A 20,479-nucleotide genomic window follows, 5' to 3' on the forward strand; every position below is an offset into this window, starting at 1 on the left:
AATTCCAGGCACCCACATGGTGGCTCACCGTCATCTGTAATGGGATCTGATGCCCTCTTTCAGGTATATCCACATACATAAAATACTTCTTTAAACCCTATAACATTTCTAACTCAAGCAGTAAACCAAGAAGCTCGTCTGGAAGAGTACCACTGTCAGGTAACTCAGTCCGTGCCACAGCTACTGTAAGCAGTTTGTTTTCACTTATATAGGAAAATCTAAGCCCAGCAGTGGTGTCACACACCTTTAAAATCAGTACCCAGCGGGTGGATCTGAGCTTGAGTTTAGCCTGGTTTACAGTTAGACCCTGACTGAAAAAAAAATTAAAATAGGCAAATCTGCAGATAAACCCTTTAAACATCTGTAGCAATTCCTGTAGGACATCATTCACTGCTTGTGCCCACCATCTACTAACAAAGATATTTAAAATAGATGTGCTCTACTTTCCTAATCCATGAGAAATTAATTCCAATCAACAAAAAAAGCCAGTCTTGGCAAACCCTATCTCCCTGAATTGTATGACTTCACACAAAAACTTATAAGCTTTTCAAATTAGAACCTGCTTCAAAATACCAAAACCTAAAACTTTACTAAATTTAAGATATTCTGTCTTCCCTAAGCACCTTCAAAAGCCAAGTTTGGTGACATTTTGTGTTGTGTGATCCCCAACAGGTATCAGGGTGGCCGTAAGTTCCTGTTTCAATCAACTGTAGGATTAAGAGCAGACCAAAGCAACCCAGGATTCTCACAGGCAGGTCTCAAAGCCAAAGTGATTCCAGGCAGAAGCCATGAGATGAGGTGTCACATGTCTTATCTGCATGTATTTGAGCTCAATCTTAGCAGCTTGTGAAATTAAATCTGGATATCTGATAGTGTATGCCTATAATCCCAAATACAGCTGTATTTCAAAAGTACAAGTTGCTTGGGTATACAGGCTTATGAAAAGGTCATAAGCCAATCCTGACACAACCCAATTTGTACATTTACTTTCCCAGTGGTCTGGGTGACAAGGTACTACAGTCCTTAAGACTCTGGTAGGGTTAAGAGTAGCACAGGGGTAGTCATGGTGCCTTCTAGTACCTACTGTGTCCTTTCTACCAATAAAGAGTAGCTACTGTGACTGTCACTTCTTAAAATTTTGTAGCACAGAAACCATACTAATGATAAGCAGGCATGTTAAAGAAGCCAACAATACACAGAATAGCTCAATAATTAATGTGGGGAACTAAGATAATAAAATACATTAATTAGAATAACCTCAAAAAAATAAGACGTTCATAAGAGCCCTGCTCGCAACACATATGCAACACACACATGCAGTTTTTGCTTTTCAGAATTGGTAGCTGCTTACAGCTCTGTCCTATTAAGGCAGCAACGTAAGAGGTTGCTACACCTGCCAATTGCTCAGAGAACGGAAGCAAATGAAAGCATAACCATCTACTGTTTAAGGAATTTTTATTAAAGCAAGAATTTTATAATCCAAATTACGTTTCCTTGCTCAGTCATCAGCTGCTCCATAGAACAGAACTGACGTCCCAAGCTATTCCACAGTAAAGAATTACAAAATTAAAGAAAGGAATGCTTTAAATTTTTGTACTTTGCTGAAAATTCTTTTCCCAGGGTCTATAAAACATTAATTTGTTTTTATATTTTACTATTTTTTTGTATTTTTTTTTGTTGTTTTAAATCAAGTAATCTAGGACTAGCACTGTTTGCTAGACCTGGCATTTGCTCGGTACATAAGGTTCAAAGTTTCCTTTCCTTTTTTTATTTATTTTATATTTTGCAATGTTTTTTTCATAATATTTAAATTTTTCGATGTTTAAGATATTTTTCTTCGGTGAAGCACGAGTTTCTGTTCGTGGTCCCTGATCAATCTGTAAATGTTTAAAAAAAAAAAAAAAGACATAATTAAAGCCCTTGCCTGAATTCAGTGAGTCAGTCTGCTGCCTGTTTGTTTTTATTGGCACTCAGCCATACCTACTCCTTTAATATCCACAGCTATTACATCATATACAACATGGCCTACAAAACAGGGTTCTACTAGTAGGTTTTTTTTTAACTGACAAACTTACTGGTGACCTTACTATACTCAACCTAACACCAACAGTTTTCTGGTGGTGGGACAGAGGCCCAAGAAAACACTTAAAGCTAATTTTAATAAAAAGCATTAATTATGAAAGTTAACTTCTGTTACAGGCCATTGCATACACATCACTATAAAAAAATCTGCTCCTTAGTATTGACTTAAAACTGGTCAGTATCAGATGGAAAGGTTCTGTTATGTATAATATAGCTTTCTGGAAACCTGTACTAATGTCCTTATGTCTGGGGTGAGCAGGGAGAACTCACTTAGACAGTTGGAACACCAGTGGCACTGTTCACTGCTTTCTGGGCAGCCTCTTTCGCTTGGTGGGCTTGTAGTACAGCTACAGCTTCATCGACCTGGAAAACGGTGAACACACTGGCTCAGAGAGCACGTCAACAAAGTAATTCTCACCACACAGTTCTAGGTGAATATGGAATGAGCTCCAAGCACCAGCATTCATGAATCCAGCTGCAGGAGCTGAACACACTGGACCTGAGCAAGTTTAGCAATCTACTAGTGTGAGCTTTGAGTAAATTAGCCAAGGTAGAGAAATCACATGCTATTCCGTGGTATTGAAGAGGTTTGCAGTGCTATTTATAAAGCTAATTGTATACTCATTTGAAGGCTCCATTTACATGTTCTGTGAAGAACATAGACTGAAAGTACCTTTGAGCGGAGAGACTCTGGAGACTCAAGCATGTGAAGCAATTCTGAGTTATCAATCTCCAACAGCATGCCAGTAATTTTGCCAGCAAGAGAAGGGTGCATGGCTTGAATAAGAGGAAACAGCCGTTCACCTAGGAACAAAAGGACACTCTGATGAAAGCAGTAATGCTGTTATCAACCTGGGTTTAGGAACCGTATGTAATACATAGTACTGTGTGTGCCTGCTACCATACCCATATGAACAGTAGTTTCCCAAGTGTTAGTATTACATATAAACGTTTCCTTGTTCCAAGGCTAGAGTGGAATGTCAATGGCAAACAACAGCCCACCACTTTCCAGTATTCCTTCACATACCACCATCTCATTTTAGGTGCAAAGAGTCTAAGTGATCTTTATTTTTGTCAACTCTGACAGGTCAAGACAATGAAGTCACTCACCCAACATTTGCTTTTGCTCTTGCGGGGGTGCAGATGCCAACATGGAAGCAGTTAAAGGTTCTTGACCTTGCACATGAACCGCAGGCTACATATAAAACAGAAAACCCTCTTAATATCTAAGTAATGAGACATAAATCAGCTAGTCCATAATGGACAGTCATAGAAAGGACAGAGTGCTACCTAAATTTGACCAAGAGAAGCTGAAAGAAATATTAACTAAAGATCAGTAAGTACAGATAATCACATCTGACATACCTGCACTTGAGATACATAATTTTAGTCTCCTTTACCGTTATCGGTTTTGGTTGCAGGACTAGGAAAAAGATTAAATCTAATACCAATAAATTTTCCCTTAACATGTCCCTCACATTCATCCTAAACAAAACACACAGGGAGATTGTTGGCCACCTGTCTTTCTTCACATATAATCAACTAATAAGATGGTCCAGATAGTTTATGGTCATAGGTCAGACCTTTGAGTTCAGCTAAGCATTATGACCCTTACAAATAAATGATTAAACTATACCTGTTGCATGGTAACTTGTGGCTGTGCATTAAGATGTTGCTGGGGATTGCGGACTCCCGCAGCGTATTTATACTGGGGAACAGTGCGGACAGCAGGAGTGGCTGCAGTAGCAGCAGCTGCAGGACGTGGACCCATTGTCTGTGTTGATGTGTTAGCTAAAGAGAAAAAAAAAATACCTTGATTGTTGTGCCACTTTAAATTGGGGAATCAATGTTTCTCGGTTTAAGACTCACCAACACGCTGTGTTGACATGACTCGTGGAACCTGTGAGGAAGCTGGTCTCATCGTACTAAATGGTGGTCTAGGAGCAGCTGGGCGGATAGCACCGGGCATATTCTGGAATGCTGTATTGAAAGGTAAAAACTCATTATGAACTGGGAATTTCAATGACTGAGAGCCAACGCTTTCCTAGGGCTAATGGTTGTATGAAAAGCTAGAAGAGACCCTTGTATACAGTGAATTTTAATTTAATACTCGAGATAAAAACACAATGAAAAAGAAACACCAAGTGCTCCTAAACCCAGCTTGCTATGCAATGGGTAAGGACCAAAATGGTTACCTCCTGGAGAGTGCAAACTTTGAAGTTATAACTACCAAGGCAAATGAAGACCTGAAGCAAATACCCACTGACTTAGTTTTTTAACTGAGAGCTAGGCACGACAGTCCACGCTCTTCTCAGCACTCAAAGGTGAGGTGGATGCTTGCTAGGTCAGTACCAGTCTAAGTAACATCTCGAAGGATGTGCCAAATCTACCAAACATAATTACCAGAAGCAATTTACCACTGCAACAGGGCAATTTGCCTCTTATACAATAGGAAGTACTGGGAAATTGAACCCACAGTCTAGCTCATGGTAAGTTAAACGTTATCATCCACCCACATACCCACCCATCCCCATCTCCAATTCCCAAACAACTAAACGAGGCTTACGATGAGGTCTGGCACCCTGAGCAGTCCAGCGAGGACTTGGTCTTAGTTGAGCAATTTGGCTAGGAGGATAGTATGCAGCACGGTTCTGAGTCTGTAAAGAAAAACAGAACAATTAACTCTACCACCTTTGCCATTTGTTTTTCCAATTTCTATCTAATACTTAGTGCTTTTTTTATTGTAAAGAAAAACAGAACAATTAACTCTACCACCTTTGCCATTTGTTTTTCCAATTTCTAATACTTAGTGCTTTTTTTTATTGTGGAGAGCTCAAAATACATTATGAAACCAGTATGGCTTTCTTTGTCTCTTCTTCACACTTACCTGTGGGATAGCTGCCATGAAGTAACCTGAAGGAGGTGCTGGCTGGTAGGGGTTGATCACAGGATTGGGCACAGCTCGTACACTTGCCATCCTCTGCATATACTGGTTAGTGAGGTGAGCCTGGCGCTCTTCTTTGCGCTGAGCTAAAGCTACATAGAGTGGCTTGGTGGCCACAATTCTACCATTCATCTCCGTAACTGCTTTAGTGGCTTCTTCAGGGGAGGAGAAACATACAAAACCAAATCCTTTGCTGCGCCCACCCTCCATCATTACCTATAAAAAAAGGGAAATTTAGGGAAATGACAGAATAACCAAGAACTGTCACTTATAGTTAGTCATCGAACCAAATCTTGTTAATGCTAGAACCATCCTGTATTGACTAAGTTCCTTACAACTACTGATACTTAAGAGCATCCAAGGTACAGACATGCAATATTACTTCTATCTGTGGTAACACTGAAAAGAACTGCACAAGTCTAAATCCAGCATAAAATGTTCCTCCTTAAATCAGGACAACCAAAAACAGAAACACACAGGCACACCAGTAAATAATAAACTACATTCAAACGACAGGACTACTTATTCTACTGAGAAGTCTGTTAAGACCAAGAGATGCCCAGAGTCTCCATCTGAACACATCTGCCTCAGCAATTCCAGTCCAGTGTAGGAAATAAGACTAGCTCGTTTCTGACCAGTACTTGCCATTTTGTGTTGCTTGGCAATCCTGGTTTTATTTTAGTAAATAAGAACTAAACTCATGTCCTGTAGTTTAAATTGCCAGGCTTCTCTCAGCCAGAAATGTTATTTTACATTTTATGCCCCTCCCGTACAATCATATACAAGTGGACTCAAACACTGAAATCAAAGACCTTCAAAAATACTAGAAATGCAAATTCTTGAAAAGTGCATGATGAATCACAAGGCAAACATGCCTGTATTTCTTATTTGCATTCACCTATAGTCTGTTTCTAATAAATGTCTAAGTCAACAGGAGTATCTGGAAAATCGGAATAAAGGCCAGCAAAGGGGATCATTCAGGGACCAAAACTGTTTTTCCTGTGCATGCTCCTAAACTTACATACGTCTAAAACTCTGCAAGATGGCCTCAAATCATGGACACTGGGTAAAAACTCACAACTTAGGTTCTTAGACCATAATCTTTTTGCTTTGCAATGATTCCAAGTAAAGAGAAATAGGATCTTTTCTACCTGGTGGAGGTAGGGGGAAGCTGAGTACCCATAATGAACAGGGCCCCAGCATCCGTGCAGTGACAGGGCAGAGCCTAAGGACCAACTCCCTAGCCTCAAAGTGACTCACACGATCAAATCAACACACAACATAGCACACACTTACTTTTGCACTAGTGATTGTACCAAATGGAGAAAACTCTTTCCGGAGACGCTCATCATCAATTCCGTCATCAAGATTTTTCACATAAAGGTTAACACCCTGAAAAGGAGAGACAAACTGTGAAGAGGCAGGAGACCATCATGGCACCTTAACACACCTGTCACTTGAGTCCACATTTTTTTTCCTCCTCAAACTCCTAGTTACCTGGAAGTAACTGAAATAATATAATAGGATCCCACATCCTGTCTTATTTGCTTGTTCAAGTAAAAACGAACCTGATATCTGGTGATCCTGTCTTGCTTCATCTGCTCAAATTTGCGCTTAAGTTCCGTCTGCCGTTCCACTTTTTTCTGAGCTCGACCAACATAAATCTGTTTTCCATTGAGCTCCTTCCCATTCATCTCATCCACAGCCTTACAGAAACAAAAACCAAAAAAAAAAAAATAAAAACTTAGTTGCTTGTCAAAGTACATACATCTCATTAACAAGGAAAACATCCAGTTACTAACATTAACAGACCCATCCCCAATCTCCACAACTCTAAAAACAGAATGCAAATGTGATTACGATATGTAAAGCCTCCATCAATAATGTTGGCATGTAAATACACAAACGTCAATACAAGAGCAACGGTTTTGTACAGTATTCTTTCATAGAATGAAGAATGATTTAATCTCTTACTTTCTGCGCATCTTCATGCCTTTCAAAGCTTACAAATCCAAATCCTTTGGATTTTCCACTTTCATCTGTCATTACTTTCACACTTAAGGCAGGCCCTAAAAATTTTTTTGAATAATTCAAAATAGTCCAGTTAGTGTACACATTTCATGTTTTAACATAACACAAAAAAATCCCAGGCCTCCTGGTTCTAAGGTTTTACTGGTCATATGTACTTCTAAGGACTCTAAGATTTTTTAGGATGTCTTACAAACTTATAAAAGATTTTATTCTTATGTCAGTAGAGTTGTCCCTTTACATCATTAATTTGATTTAGAATGATCTTAAAAAAGTCTTCTTTGGTCATCTGCTTCTCAACAGTAGAGGGAATAAATGGCTAGATCTGCAGGCAGGAAATAACGAACGGAATTACCTGAAAGTTTCTAAAAACACAAGCTTTGCCTTCCCTTTTTGTGGGGAAGACCATAAGCAGGTGACACCTTGGTACAGGAAGAACTAGGAGTGGTTGTCTGAATAAGCAAAACCCGTATACATTTCAATACTTGGTCCCTAGTTGATTGGTGGGCTTTGAGGTTTCAAAAGATCCATACCACTCCAGTTAACTAACTGCTTTGTGGCTGTTATCCTAACAAGCTCACTCTCAGCTGCTGCTCCACTGCCAGGCCTGCTTGCTACCACATTCCCTGCCAAGATGGCTATGGATCCACCCTTAGATTTTAAGCCCAATAAACTCCTCTATCAAGCTGCCTTGGTAGCTTTGTCTGAGCACTTAGCAACAGAAAAGCAACTACAACAGTGGTCTAGTCAGGCTGTACAAGAGGTGACATAAGTTAAAAAAAAAAAAAAATCCAACCTCAGCCCTTGGGAGACAACTGGTGGATCTCGTAAATCCAAGGCCAACCTTGTACAAAGAGCTACCCTGACACACACACACACACACACACACTTTTTATTTTAAAACTTCCAGGTGTAAGACAGAGATACAAAAGAAACTTGAGTCATCTTGCATGACTAACATTTGTGCATAATCAAAATTCCTCTTGCTCAAAAGAGGATTCAGCCCTGTGTGTGTGTCTTATGCCTTTAATCCCAGCACTCAGAGGCATCTCTTGTTGAGTTGAATGCTAGCCAGAGCTACGTAAATGAGACCCTGTCTTTGGCAAATCAACACAGCATTACAATATTAGCTTTAATAGAGAACTTAATAAAGCCCATTCTTAGGTTCAATGATAAGCATTAAATCACCTACAAATACTGATTTCCTCTTCGTTTACTCCAACCCTAAGATCTCAGAAGCCATCCACCTACCTCTTACACTAACGTCTGCATTAAGATTATCCTAATTAAAATTATGTGGCAAAACCTTGAAATCTCCTCAGCCACCCATACATGATCTTGTGTTAGTCACTGTAAAGCAGTCTACTTTCCAGGTTACTGTTGTGCAGTAAACTATAGCTTAATTCTAACCAAGTATTAAAGCCTTCTAGTCAAATGCTAGTCCCTAACTTTAGACAATTTAATATAAAGATTTAACTTGGACACATTACCAAACTTGCCAAAGAGTTCCTTAAGACGCTCATCATCCATGTCTTCTCCAAAGTTCTTGATGTAAACATTGGTGAACTCCTTTGCCCTTGCTCCAAGTTCTGCTTCTCGTTCCTTCCGAGATTTAAATCGACCAACAAACCTAGTAAAATGAAAATGTCAGTACTTTAACATCATAAAGCTCAGATGAAGGCTGATGGTTACAAAATGTATCACAAAATAAAAATGTCTTCACTGAATAAATTTTAAAATACAACAACTTTTCTATAATTACAATGCATTTGATTTAGCAGAGATACAAGAGGGAGATACAAGAGGGTTCACACTCCTGACCAAATAAGTGTTCTGTGCCAAAGAGCCTAGCATACATGCTTTCTCTCCTTCATGACTGTTTAAGGATTGTCCTACCATTATGCCATCTGCTCAAATAGAAATCCTCAATTCTCTAAAACAAGAGCTTGGTCTAGTCTCTAAAACTCACTTCTGCAGAATTAAAAACTGTGTGAAATACAATAATAAATACACCAAAGAGGAATGAATACCAACTTCGATACCCGCCCCCAACACACACACACACACACACACAATCAAAAACTTCTAGGCTTCTTATCTGTTCAACAGCACCAAAAGCATGAAGAGATTTGGGGTTTTTTCAATCCTCAAAATGGCACGCTCTCTCCATGTAGTGTGGCGAGGAAGGAACCTCAGTAGATGATTTCACTGCAGACCAAGCCTTCTGCTCTCCTAAGTAATGCTTTAACTTACAGCATCTTCTCAGGATAGTCACCAACACCACAGTTCAAAGGGAAGAGGAATTATATGTACAGTCAACCAGCTTTCCAGTATTATACACTTAAGTCAGCAGCAAACCAGTCTTTACTTGGATCTTGCCAGTACAGTATAGACCTTTAAATTTCTACTAAAGCACTGCTATCGGGTTTCCCATCGTGATTACAAGTTGAATAACCTTGAAGGTTTCACAGATATTTATAGGCTAAGCACCTCTACCTGAAAATCGAATATGCCAAAGTCTTACTTGTCAAGCTTTAAAATTGCTGGATTGCAAAGAACACTTTGGAGTTCAGATTTCTCATTTGGGATCAGCATCTCCTTCACTTTATAAGTGAATGCTCTAACAAGGATGGGAGGTGATGCAGGTCTATAATCCCAGCACTTGAAGGCAGAGGCAGTGGATCTAAACTCAAGGCCAGATGGATATACAGAGTTCCAGTACAGCCAGAACTAGCTAGAGAAACCCAGGGGTGGGGTGTTTCTGTCTTTGAAACCAGATCAATGTAACTTCAGGTTGGTCTTCAACCCATGATCTTTCTGAGTTTCTAACGAGCAGAAATTTGTCATGAAAATGAATGGCCTGTCAACAAGCATGACACCACTAGAGTTTACACCAAGAACTCTCAGATCAACCTGCAAATTGGGCTGTGGTAGCACCCACCATTAATCCCAGCACTCAGCGACAAAGGCAGGCAGATCTTTCTACTAAGTTAAAGGCCAGCCTGGTCTATAGAGTAAGTTTCACCAAGACAGTTAAGATAACGTAAAAAAATACTGTCTCAAACAAAGAAGAGATCTCTACTAACAACAGCCTTTTAATTTTCAGTGTCATTTGCCAATGTTTTTAACTCTTGTTAAGTTTATTTTAGATAAGTGAATAATACTTCAGGAAAAGATTAATTGGAAAAAACAAACACCAGAGCTAGCTCTGTATCCAGACCACACAGTGCATGGTCATCGGTCTTACAGCACCTCTGATTTCTTTAGTTAGTTTCTCTAAACAGAAGACAGGCTGATGAATTAGTTCCCTAATTAGATCGTATGGATCCAGCAATGCACTCATTTGACCAAGTTTTATATCTCTAGTTACCTGGTTCATTTTGGGTTTCTATGATGAGCAACTGACATTACTGATCACGAATGATTATGAAACCTAGCAGACGTGGGTCAGTGCTGTATGTACACGCATACACAGTTTGACCGATTTCTTTGAGCGATTCTCATGTAGCCTAGCTAGACTGGCCTTGAATTCATAGACCCTCTGCCTCTACCTCTCCAGTGATGAAATCACAGGCATATACTTATCCAGTTAGATCTTTTTTGGGGACAGCTTCAGTATGTAGCCCTGGATGTTGCAATCTATATAGAGCAGGTGGGCCTCAAAGTTAGAGATCTCAAGTACTAAGATTAAAGACATGCCACCAAGTTCAGCTGCACTTAGTAGCAAACATTGACTAGTTTTTAAATTAATGGAGAACTACTAAAAACAGACTGAAGATGTCCCCTAAAAGATGTAGTTATACTTACACTTTACGATCATTTAGAAGCATTCCATTCATTTTTTCAATAGCTCTTTCAGCTGCTTCCTGTGTTTCAAAATGTACAAATCCATAGCCCTTGGAGCCATTTTCATCACAAACCACCTAAGGTAAAACAGAACACTCACTTTTTACTACCTGCTATTGCTTTTCTACTTTGTAGAAATGTTAGCTACCTAATCCTAGGGAACTTCACAATAAGGACAGCATTAACAGACAGCACAAATGTCACTCCCAAATCTAAACGTAGCACAACACTGTAAATACTGCCCTGTTACATCTCAGCTTACCTTACATGAAAGGATGTTACCAAACGCAGAAAACGTATCATACAGTGCTTTATTGTCAATGGATTTGTCCAAATTTTTAATGAATATGTTGCCTACTCCACTTTTACGAAGTGATGGATCACGCTGAGACCACATGATGCGTACTGGCTTGCCCTTTATAACATCAAAATTCATGGTGTCCAAAGCACGTTCCGCTGCGAAAAATACATTTTCAGAGTAAGTATCACTTGTAACATCCCATTAGCCACTTTTTATAAAATGACCAGTGACCTCGAGTAAAAGGGTAGTCACGTGGCCTCAGCTCATCTTCCTCTGAACTTCACTACCCATGCGTGACCTTTACCTTGATCATCGTAACCAACAATTTATTCCAGTTATTTTTGGATAGGCATGCTTCACATCAAAAAATCCTACTCTACAATTTTGAGACCTCCAAAAAGATTGATTTATGTATACTTGTAAAAGAAATGCTGAGGCTGAGACAATTTTTTGGATACAGGGTCTCTATTAAGCCCAATCTGGCCGAGTCCCTGCCTTCAAAAATTATGTATCCATTGCCCTGTCTTAAATGGAAAAATGCTACCTAAGAAACCAGACCTTCTAGGGGAACAGTCCACTTGAATCCCTGAAGCAAATTTCAAATCTCACTAATAAATGTAGTTATTGACAGAACAAGTTTTTCAACAACCTTTTCTTTAAGGTCTCCCTGTGTCGCTTTAGTTTTCCTGGAACTCATGTAGCTCAGGCTGGCCAAGACCTCTGAAATACTCATGCTGGGATTCTCATGCTGGGAATAAGTGCAGAAACCACCTTACCCAGCCCCCCAACCGCTTTCCTATAAATGAATTCCAGTTCCTAGAGTAAGTGACAGTCAGCAGCCAGCTCACTATCAATTGGCCACACCTCCTAAGCACCCCTGGTCACGCTGACTGTGCTCCAGCTTGGTTTCTTTTCTAATGAGTCACATCTTCCTACTAAACTGAATACTGGTCACTAGCAGAACCCTAGTCAACTACTGCAATACATAAGAAAATACCATAAAAAGGAAAAAACTGGTTAAAACTATTTCAAAAGATGGAACATTGAACATACAGCCACAAAATAAATGAAGAATGTAGAGGCAAGATTCTGAGCGGTTAGAATATTGGTTCACTGACATGAATTTATAAAGTTAATTTGAAACTCAACTTTTCAAATGTCAGGACTGGGTTTTTCTGAATTAAAAAAAAAAGAAACCACTAAGTTTCAAGTCTCTTAAGTTTTCTTTTCATAGAAGTTCTTTCGGTTACTTGCTCAAGTTACCTTCTTTAGCTTACATCCTGTCATCTCCTGTGAGTTGAGAGCTCTAATGAAGTGACACTAAAAGTGCCCTTTGAGAGCAAAAGGGCAGGCCACCTGCAGTGCACTTTTACAACTTGTAACTTGTGGCTTCCGATCACCTAAGATGCTGTTTACTCAAAATCTCAGTATCACCTTTATCTATGAAAAACTGATCAACCCCAGTCTTCCTTATTAAAATAAAAGCCAGACAGAACTGACTTCTAGTCAGGGTCATCTAGACTTAAAAACTTAACATCAGACTGTAGACCTTATCTGATTCTTGGATTTCTGTTTCAGTGAACTGTCAAACTTAAGAATATAAACTCAATGTGTTACTTCTCAACTACTCCAAGATTCTGAAACACTTCACACACACACACAAAAAAAAATCAAAGAAGCTATTATTAGTTGTCTGCTACTAATTCAGCATAATCCTATCCAGGTTACCCTAATGTTTACGACCAAAACTGGTCAGCAGTTTAAAATTCATAACCACTGGTGCTATTTTAGAAAAAATATGCATGTATACATTAAATAATCACTTCTATTAAACTTAATATCCAACTAATTTGTTTGAAAATGAGCCAAGGTGTCTGGTGCCCTAGAGTCTTCCACATCCCCTCCTCCACTGCAGGGTTAAAGACAGAAAATACTTCATCTAGGGAAAACCCCAGGCAGTGCACATGGTATAATGTCCCTTTCGCGGTCCACAAGCCAGGGGTATGCTATTAGGAAGGAGCTCATGACCCTAAGGACCACCAACAGGCATCTCCCTATTAACTTTCTTCTAAAGCCTGGGGCTCCTCCCAGCGATTGAGCCACCCGCAGGAACAGGCCTCGGGCCTGTGAGGTTACAGGGTTCAACACGTGGTATTTCCCAACACTGAATCGTACTTCCTCCCCAGCCTGAATGCCGGGCCAGGGAAGGAGATGGAGGGGCGCCTCCACCCGTTGCTCCACTCCAGAGGGGGCTCGAAACCCCCGAACCCCACAGCTTGTGGCGGGAGCGCCGGGAAGGCTACCTTACCCACCCTCCCGGCGCGTCATCGCCCTAAAGTTTGAGAGCGACCGATGGCGAGAAAATGGTCGCAGAGGAGGAAGTGCCGGCCCGCGAGGGGCTGCGGCGCCGTGCCCTCCCGCCCCCTCGGCCCGGCCCGCTAGGCCCGCCGCCCCGGCCGCATGGCCGCCCGCCCGCCACCCTCCGGCCTGCCGCTTACCGTCCGCCGGCTGCTGGAAGTTCACGTACGCGTAGCCCAAGGAGCGGCGGGTGATCATGTCCCTGCAGACCCGGATGGAGAGGATGGGCCCGGCCGGGCTGAACTTCTCGTAGAGCATCGCCTCGGTCACGTCGGGGTGCAGGTCCCCCACGTACAGAGAGGCCATGGGGTAGCTGGGGGCGCTGGGGTTCATCTCGGCACGGCTGCCCGCGGGGCCGCAGGCCGCGACCTTTCCCGTGAGAGGAGGAGAGCGAGTGCGGGGCCGGGGGACGGAGCCGGGGGGAGGGGAGCGGGGGCGAGCGCAGAGGGACAAAATTCAACCGGAATCGACGCGTACTCAACGGCCGTGGAACCGGGGGAGCGAGGCTGGCGGTGCTGGGTCCGGGCGGCAGGAAGGCCTCGGTCTCTGGGTTCCTGCTTGGAGCTGCGGGGCCGCGGGCGGGCGGGTCGGTCTCGGCTGCTTCACCGGGTTATTTTATAAAAGAGGAAGAAAAAAAAATAAAGTCTCCGGCGGGGGAGACGCGGATTTTTTGTAAATTTTTTTGGGTTTTTTCAAAGGATTTTTTAGATTTTTTTTGGATTTTTTAATAATAAATGTGTGTTCCGAGCCCGGAGCACACACTCCGCACTCTCAGCACTAACCGCCGGGGAGAAGGGGAAGCACCGCCTCCTGCACCCTCTACTTATACCCCCCGCCGCACTCGCCCCGCCCACGCGCGTCTGACGCCAGGGCCCTACGCGAGCGACGGCGCCGGAGGAGGCGGAGGAAAGCGCAGAGGAAGGGAGAGGTGGCGGCGGCAGCGGCTGCTGCGGGCGTGGGGGTGGTGGCCGAGGCGGGGCGGGGCTTCTGCGCACGCGCCCCAGCCAGGGGCCGACTTCCCGCTGCGCAGGGCCAGGAAAGGGCGGGGCAGTTAGTAGGCGGTCCCGGCGCGGCTGCTGGCCACGCCCCTCGCGCACACGCCCCGCCTCCGCCCGAAAGAGCGTTAACCCGTCAGCGCAGCGGGTGGGCGGCGCGCGGGGCTTCCGGGTTTCTGGGCGCCAACCGCCCCTCACGTGCGCGAATAGTCGCGGCCTCTTCCCGGCGCCGCGGCTGGGGTTCTGCCTCGCTAGCCCCCCGCCCCGAGCGGCGCCGGACACGGGTGGGCGGGCGTGAGCCTCTGCCGGCCGAGTTTCCGAGGTGGACGCGGAGGGAGGCAGGGTAGCTGCCACGTTCTCCTACCCGGACCGCACTACGAGTCCCAGCGGGCAGCGCCGCCACGCGCGTGGGCCGCGGAAGCGGTGCCTGCCGGGAGCTGGAGTTCTCAACGGCCGCGGGCTGGCTGACCTCAACCGGACCCCAACCGTCCCGGGCGTGACCCAGCACGGGTCCAGGACCCTTGACGAGGGGGAGGGGAGGGAAGGGGAGGCGGCTGTTGGAAGTCTGGCGCTTAAGATATTCTGTCGGAATCTCTGAGCTGCTTCCTACATTTTTTACAGTGGTAAACAGGACTCGAGAAAAATGGGTTTTCCTTTAAAGTATGCGTTTCTCACAGTTACTCTGTCACTCTTAACCAAACAAACCTAGATAGCCTGCTTAAGCAGGCTTCGTGGCCACGCCTTTCACCCGCTTAACCAGGGGTGGCGCCGATGCCTTTAACCCAGCGTTATAGAGGCAGGGTCTTGCAGATCTCCGAGTTGAGGGGCACCCTAATCTACATATCTAGCTCCTGGGTGCCAGTGTTGGGGGATGATGTAAATGATTGATAGCCACAAATAGAAATGACATTACATCAACATAAAAACCACACTTTAGTAGGTTTCTACAGTTTTGAAGTCCTATATAAACATCCTTTGACAGTGATGTGTGGGAAGTGAAGCAAATAGTACTTACTAATTTTACGGTTAACAGTGTCAAAAGTTAAATGACTGCTCAGCTCTTTAATGCAATGATCGTCAGTGCATACTTAGCCTATTGCCTAGTGTAAATTAGTCATAACTCTTCTCAGTTAGAATTTAGGTCCAGAGAATCTTAGATGCTGTTCCCATCTTCCCATTCTCACCTCCCCACTCATATTAATGGAAGATAATAGTTTTGAAAAATACGTTGTATGCTTTACAAATGAGTATCGTTTAAGGCTGTTCTTTAGGAAAACATACTACACAATCTGTTTACTCAAATAAGGCTATAGTTTAAATAGTTAATCAAAAACACCCTTCACTCTACTAGGAGCATAGTCGGTTCCATTAGTATAGTCATTGAATGCCTATCATGCTGGGTATCCTGAAATAAAGATGGCGAAGCCAAGGTCTTAACCTTAGCACTTTAATAATGGTTGTTCTGGTCCTCATAAATGTAAATGCTTGAAGGGGCAGTGAATAAATATCCAGTCCCAGCATTTTTATCAGGTGGGGCATAACTATTAGAATCTATTCTAAAATGTTTCTTCAAAATAAGAGAGTGAAAATTCCATTGTTATTGTTTAAAAGAAAATGGCATCATTTTAGCACTTAAGCTCCTAAGGAAAGAGCAATATAAAACAGAACGAAAACAGAAGGGGCCTTGGAGAAGGCTGTCTGTAAAACTCAGTGGCTGACAGTGCTTGTTTCCCTGCCTGACCTGAGTTGTATACCCCAAGCCACAGGATGGGAGGCAAGAACCAAGTCCTGCAAGTATTTCTCTGACCACTCATTCCAAGGGCATGAACATAATACCATTGTAATAATGCATGAAGGAGCCTTATGGCCAATAACTTGCAAAGATGGCAGCAAGAGTTAAAACCACGTATAATCACTACCTTAACCTATCATTTTTAATATACCCTCTTGGAGGAAGAGATTACCTTTAAAAAAGAGAGAGAGAGAGTGTGTGTATGCCACCCATGAATGATGCTCAGAAGAGAGTATCAGATCTCCTGGAGCTGGAGTTAGAGATGGGTTTGAACTGCCTAAGGGGGGTCCTGGGAATCAAACTCAGGTTCTTTGAGAGAGCAGCAAGTGCTCCTAACCTCTGAGCCATCTCTTTAGCATAAGTCCCCGTGAAGACATGATTGTAAATGGCAGAAGTAGAAAGAAAAAACAAAAAACAAAAAACGGACTACTTTGTCAGAGCGAGCATTTAGCAAGCAGTGAGATGAGGATGCATATTCTATAGCTCCCAGGTTGTACCTTCATTTTCCTCCAGAAACAACTGTTAAAACGTGTTTTTGCTATGCATCCATTTTGTACAGACTTTCAAATGGAAAGTCCAATTAGTAATTCAGCCTTCAGGATAGCTTAGTACAGGAAATGAATGCTGAGTGGTGGAGAGAAGAAGCATTCTAGTCACCAGAAATATTCATTCTTTACACGTTAATTTTTATTAAAGACAAGATGTGTCTATGTAGTCCTGCCTGTGCCGGACTTCACTAGACCAGACTGGCTTCGAACTCAACGACATCTGCCTGCCTCTGCTCCAGAGTGCTGGGATTAAAGTCATACACCACCACACCCGGCTGAACAACCCCAACTTGTCACCCTAGGACGGTGCACACCAGAGGCCCTGGCCTGCTTGCCCATCTGACATCTAGTAGCCACTGGCTACTATAGGAGGCACATCCTAAGATGCTGCCTGGGCTCTTGGTTCTGGTTCTAGGCATGCAGGCAATAAACAGACCTTGTTTGAAGACAGGGTTTCTCTGTGTAACCCTGGCTGTCCTGGAACTTGCTCTATAAACCAGGCTGTTCTTGAGCTGAGATCTGTCTACCCGTGGCTCCTCAGTGCTAAGATTAAAGGCATGCACCACCACTGCCCAGCACAGATAGACTTCTAATGCACAGCCAAGCAAGCAGAGGCAAGTAAGGACTACCGAGTGAAAAGAGTTTCCGGACCTCAACAACTGAAGACAATGGTGATCCTACTATGCTCTGACTCCCTTCAGGAGCAACCAGGCAACCTCCAGAGAGGGTTCCTCCCTTAGAGGAGACTAAGGATATTCATAGGAAGTCAATGGACAGGATTTGTTAATTCCTTGTGCTTTTAATGCACTTCTCCAATCGTGTGTGTGTGTGCGTGTGTGTGCGTGTGTGTGCGTGTGTCTGTCTCATTCTCTCTCTGTCTCTCTATGTCTCTGTGTATCTCTCTGTCTCTTTCTCTCTGTGTGTCTCTGTCTCTCTGTGTCTCTGACTCTCTCTGTCTCTGACTCTCTCTGTCTCAAATGCTGCCTATGTTTATGTTTTTTTCCTTAGGTCAGCTCTCAGTAGTTGCTGATTTTGATTCAGTAAAGGTGTGTCCTATAGTGATTGACAGCTGAGGTACCAGCTCTGTGGAGACTGAAGGTGGTGTGGCGTAAGCTTGAGGCTCTGTGTCTCTGTCTCTGTCTCTGTCTCTGTCTGTCTGTCTCTCTCTCTCTCTCTCTCTCTCTCTCTGTCTCTTTCTCTCTCTCAAATGCTGCCTATGTTTATCTGACTTCTCTGTGTTATCTAACTTTAGACTGCACCATCTCTCTGTGGGGGCCTAAAGATGTCTAATGACATCAACATCATTCAATAACTTGTTTTATTTAAGGAATAAATTCTAAGACTCTCCAGAGAACCTATTTACTAGCACTTCACTAGAAATGTAGAAGTAATTTTTAGGTTTACCCAGGTTATACTAAGAATACATCCACATTAATTTGTAGTGTCTCATATCATAGCACAGTAAAAATTGGCTGGACTTAGAAAATCTTTAGGTAATACTGAGTAACGTGTTGGGAATGGACAATAGATGAACATAGTAGCCCTCTCTACCTACTGAGTATATGTCTTGTTGATCCTTGAAATAAAAAACAACTATATTGGGGCTGGGGATTTAGCTCAGTGGTAGAGCACTTACCTAGGAAGCGCAAGGCCCTGGGTTCGGTCCCCAGCTCCGAAAAAAAGAACCAAAAAAAAAAAAAAAAAAAAAAAGAAACAACTATATTGAATAGAAAAATGTTATCTAATGTTTCAGGAAATTGGCTATTTTGTTTCTGTTTGGGGTTGGTAAGGAATTCCCAATTTATAAACTGACATGTCCACAATTAGGATTCCTTTCCTACAGATCCCATTCAGATTTTATTTTCTTCCATATACAATATGTAATATGTATGGTACAAGTTAGAATGCAGAAAGGAGCAGAATGAAATGTATATGTGCGCATAGACACCTGCATGCACACATGCACATGCATGTGCACCCAATACACACACACACACACACACACACACACACTCACACACACTCACAAACTTGGGCCTTTCCCTGGAATGTACATCAGATGACATCATCTGACCTTAGTTCTTACACGGTGACTGTCAAGCAAGAAGGCCTATATCCTTCAACAGAGACCCACTTACTGTCTTCCACACAGACTCAGAAACCCACAATAGTACAGAGAGGAATGACGTAGTTTTCTGTAGAGGAGAACAGAAACTTGCAGGAATCTCAGAATACCACGACTTCTCCTAGAGCATAGCTCTCGATGTGAAGTTACATCGAGATGTGAAGTCTCCATCTGTTATGCTGGTTAGCATGATTGGGGCACCGCTGTCCCCTTAGCAGAGCTAGTCTATGGCCTAGAGGTTTATAATGCAGCCCCTTACTCAGTGCCTTTCATTTCCAGAAACACAAGTGTTAGAAACACTAGACAGAGGCACATGCATGATGACACAAGCAACAGCTGTTACTGAACTAACTGTAGGACAGAAAAGTCTGCCACTTCCCAGCCTTTGAGGCTCTGGTGTGGCCAGCCGGGGAAGTGGCCTCCTCCAGACAGGGTTCAACAGCAGCTGCATAAAAACACAAAACCAAAACCAAAACAAAAACCATTGCTGTTCTGTGCAGAGGTCAGTGTGAATATCTGAGGCGATGGAGCCTCTGTCACTACCATAACAAGTTCACGCGGTAAACCCGAGCTACAACAAAGCCCCATTTCTGTCCACTGAATTCATTTTATTAATGGCTAAGACTTACTGAGCTCGCAACGTATGGGACTTGGGTGCTTTTACTGCCTCTGTACAGCTCTTTATCAGACAGGAAAGGACAAAACTGCCGATAATAGACTGAGGCTTAACAAGTAAAAAAAAAAAAAAAAACTCTGATGCCCAAGTTTCAAAAGATGCGGTCTTTGACGTGGAGACCTGTGTTTAGAAAAAGGAGAAGAAAGGGCCGGGAGGGAGAAAATCCCTTCCAGAGTGTCCTGGAGGTAGAAATACGCTTTGGGTTGCCAAGGGAGGGCAAAGTCCCATGGTGGAAATGTGGTGCTGCAAGACTGGGTGGGGAAGGAAGGGCTGGCTGCACACGAGATCAAGGCTTAGAAGGAGCAGTTTGGGAAAGAAGGGTGTAAGCTTTTGTCCTGGTAGGTTTTTCCCATAGGTTATTCTGGTAGCAGTGTTGCAGTCCTGGATTTGAGAAATGAGAGACAAAGGCCAATTGAAATGTCCCTGGAAAAGGGTTGCTTTGCTGTTTGGGAAGTGAAGGCAAATCTCCCTGGTTGGGGTGTGTGAGGAGGGATGGGACACTCTAGGCTGATTCAGGAAGACAGCTTCTTTTTCCCAATGTGAAACTAAAAACGCGGGTGTGTGCGGCTCTTTATTAAGAAGATATTGACCCAGCATTTGGGAGGCAAAGGCACCACCTGTACAATGATAAAAGTCACAGCCTCTCTGTCTCCGGATGCTCACTTTGTAAAGAATCAGGTCAGAGTACCTTTGCTTCTGCTTTATATTTTTTTGTTTCATTGTGCTGAGACAAAGTTTCACACAATAGGGAAATGCAGGGTAATCCTCCTGCCTCAGCTTCCCA

General features: G+C 43.0%; 2 protein-coding genes across 5 annotated transcripts in view; both read right to left on the reverse strand.

The window, feature by feature from the left end:
- Positions 1-1,300, reverse strand: part of Snx31 (sorting nexin 31) — a 101,068-nt gene extending 99,768 nt beyond the window's left edge. For all 4 annotated transcript variants that reach the window (XM_063264614.1, XM_063264613.1, XM_063264612.1 and 1 more), the window contains exon 1: positions 1-1,300. This exon is cut by the window's left edge. The gene's annotated coding sequence lies outside the window, so the exon portion shown is untranslated.
- A 497-nt stretch (positions 1,301-1,797) lies between these two features.
- On the reverse strand, positions 1,798-14,091 carry Pabpc1 (poly(A) binding protein, cytoplasmic 1). Its single transcript, NM_134353.3, has 15 exons — positions 13,700-14,091; positions 11,163-11,356; positions 10,862-10,977; positions 8,545-8,684; positions 7,001-7,095; positions 6,595-6,732; positions 6,323-6,418; positions 4,970-5,242; positions 4,649-4,739; positions 3,952-4,062; positions 3,719-3,873; positions 3,193-3,277; positions 2,756-2,886; positions 2,353-2,445; positions 1,798-1,877 (listed from the first exon to the last, which is right to left on the reverse strand). Exons 1-14 carry the CDS (start codon positions 13,890-13,892, stop codon positions 2,353-2,355), a joined length of 1,911 nt encoding a protein of 636 aa, NP_599180.1. The 5' UTR covers positions 13,893-14,091; the 3' UTR covers positions 1,798-1,877.
- Between the last annotated feature and the right edge of the window lie 6,388 nt (positions 14,092-20,479).

The sequence above is a fragment of the Rattus norvegicus genome, chromosome 7 (assembly GCF_036323735.1).
Source record: "Rattus norvegicus strain BN/NHsdMcwi chromosome 7, GRCr8, whole genome shotgun sequence".
Taxonomy (NCBI): Eukaryota; Metazoa; Chordata; class Mammalia; order Rodentia; family Muridae; genus Rattus; species Rattus norvegicus.

Coding starts and splice junctions, on each gene's coding strand:
- Pabpc1 (NM_134353.3), bottom strand. CDS start 13,892: ATGAACCCCAGCGCCCCCAGCTACCCCATGGCCTCTCTGTACGTGGGG. Junction 6,733..7,000: donor GGCATGAAGATGCGCAGAAA/GTAAGAGATTAA, acceptor TGTTTCTGTAAG/GCTGTGGATGAGATGAATGG. Junction 4,063..4,648: donor TCAGGGTGCCAGACCTCATC/GTAAGCCTCGTT, acceptor CTTTCAATACAG/CATTCCAGAATATGCCCGGT.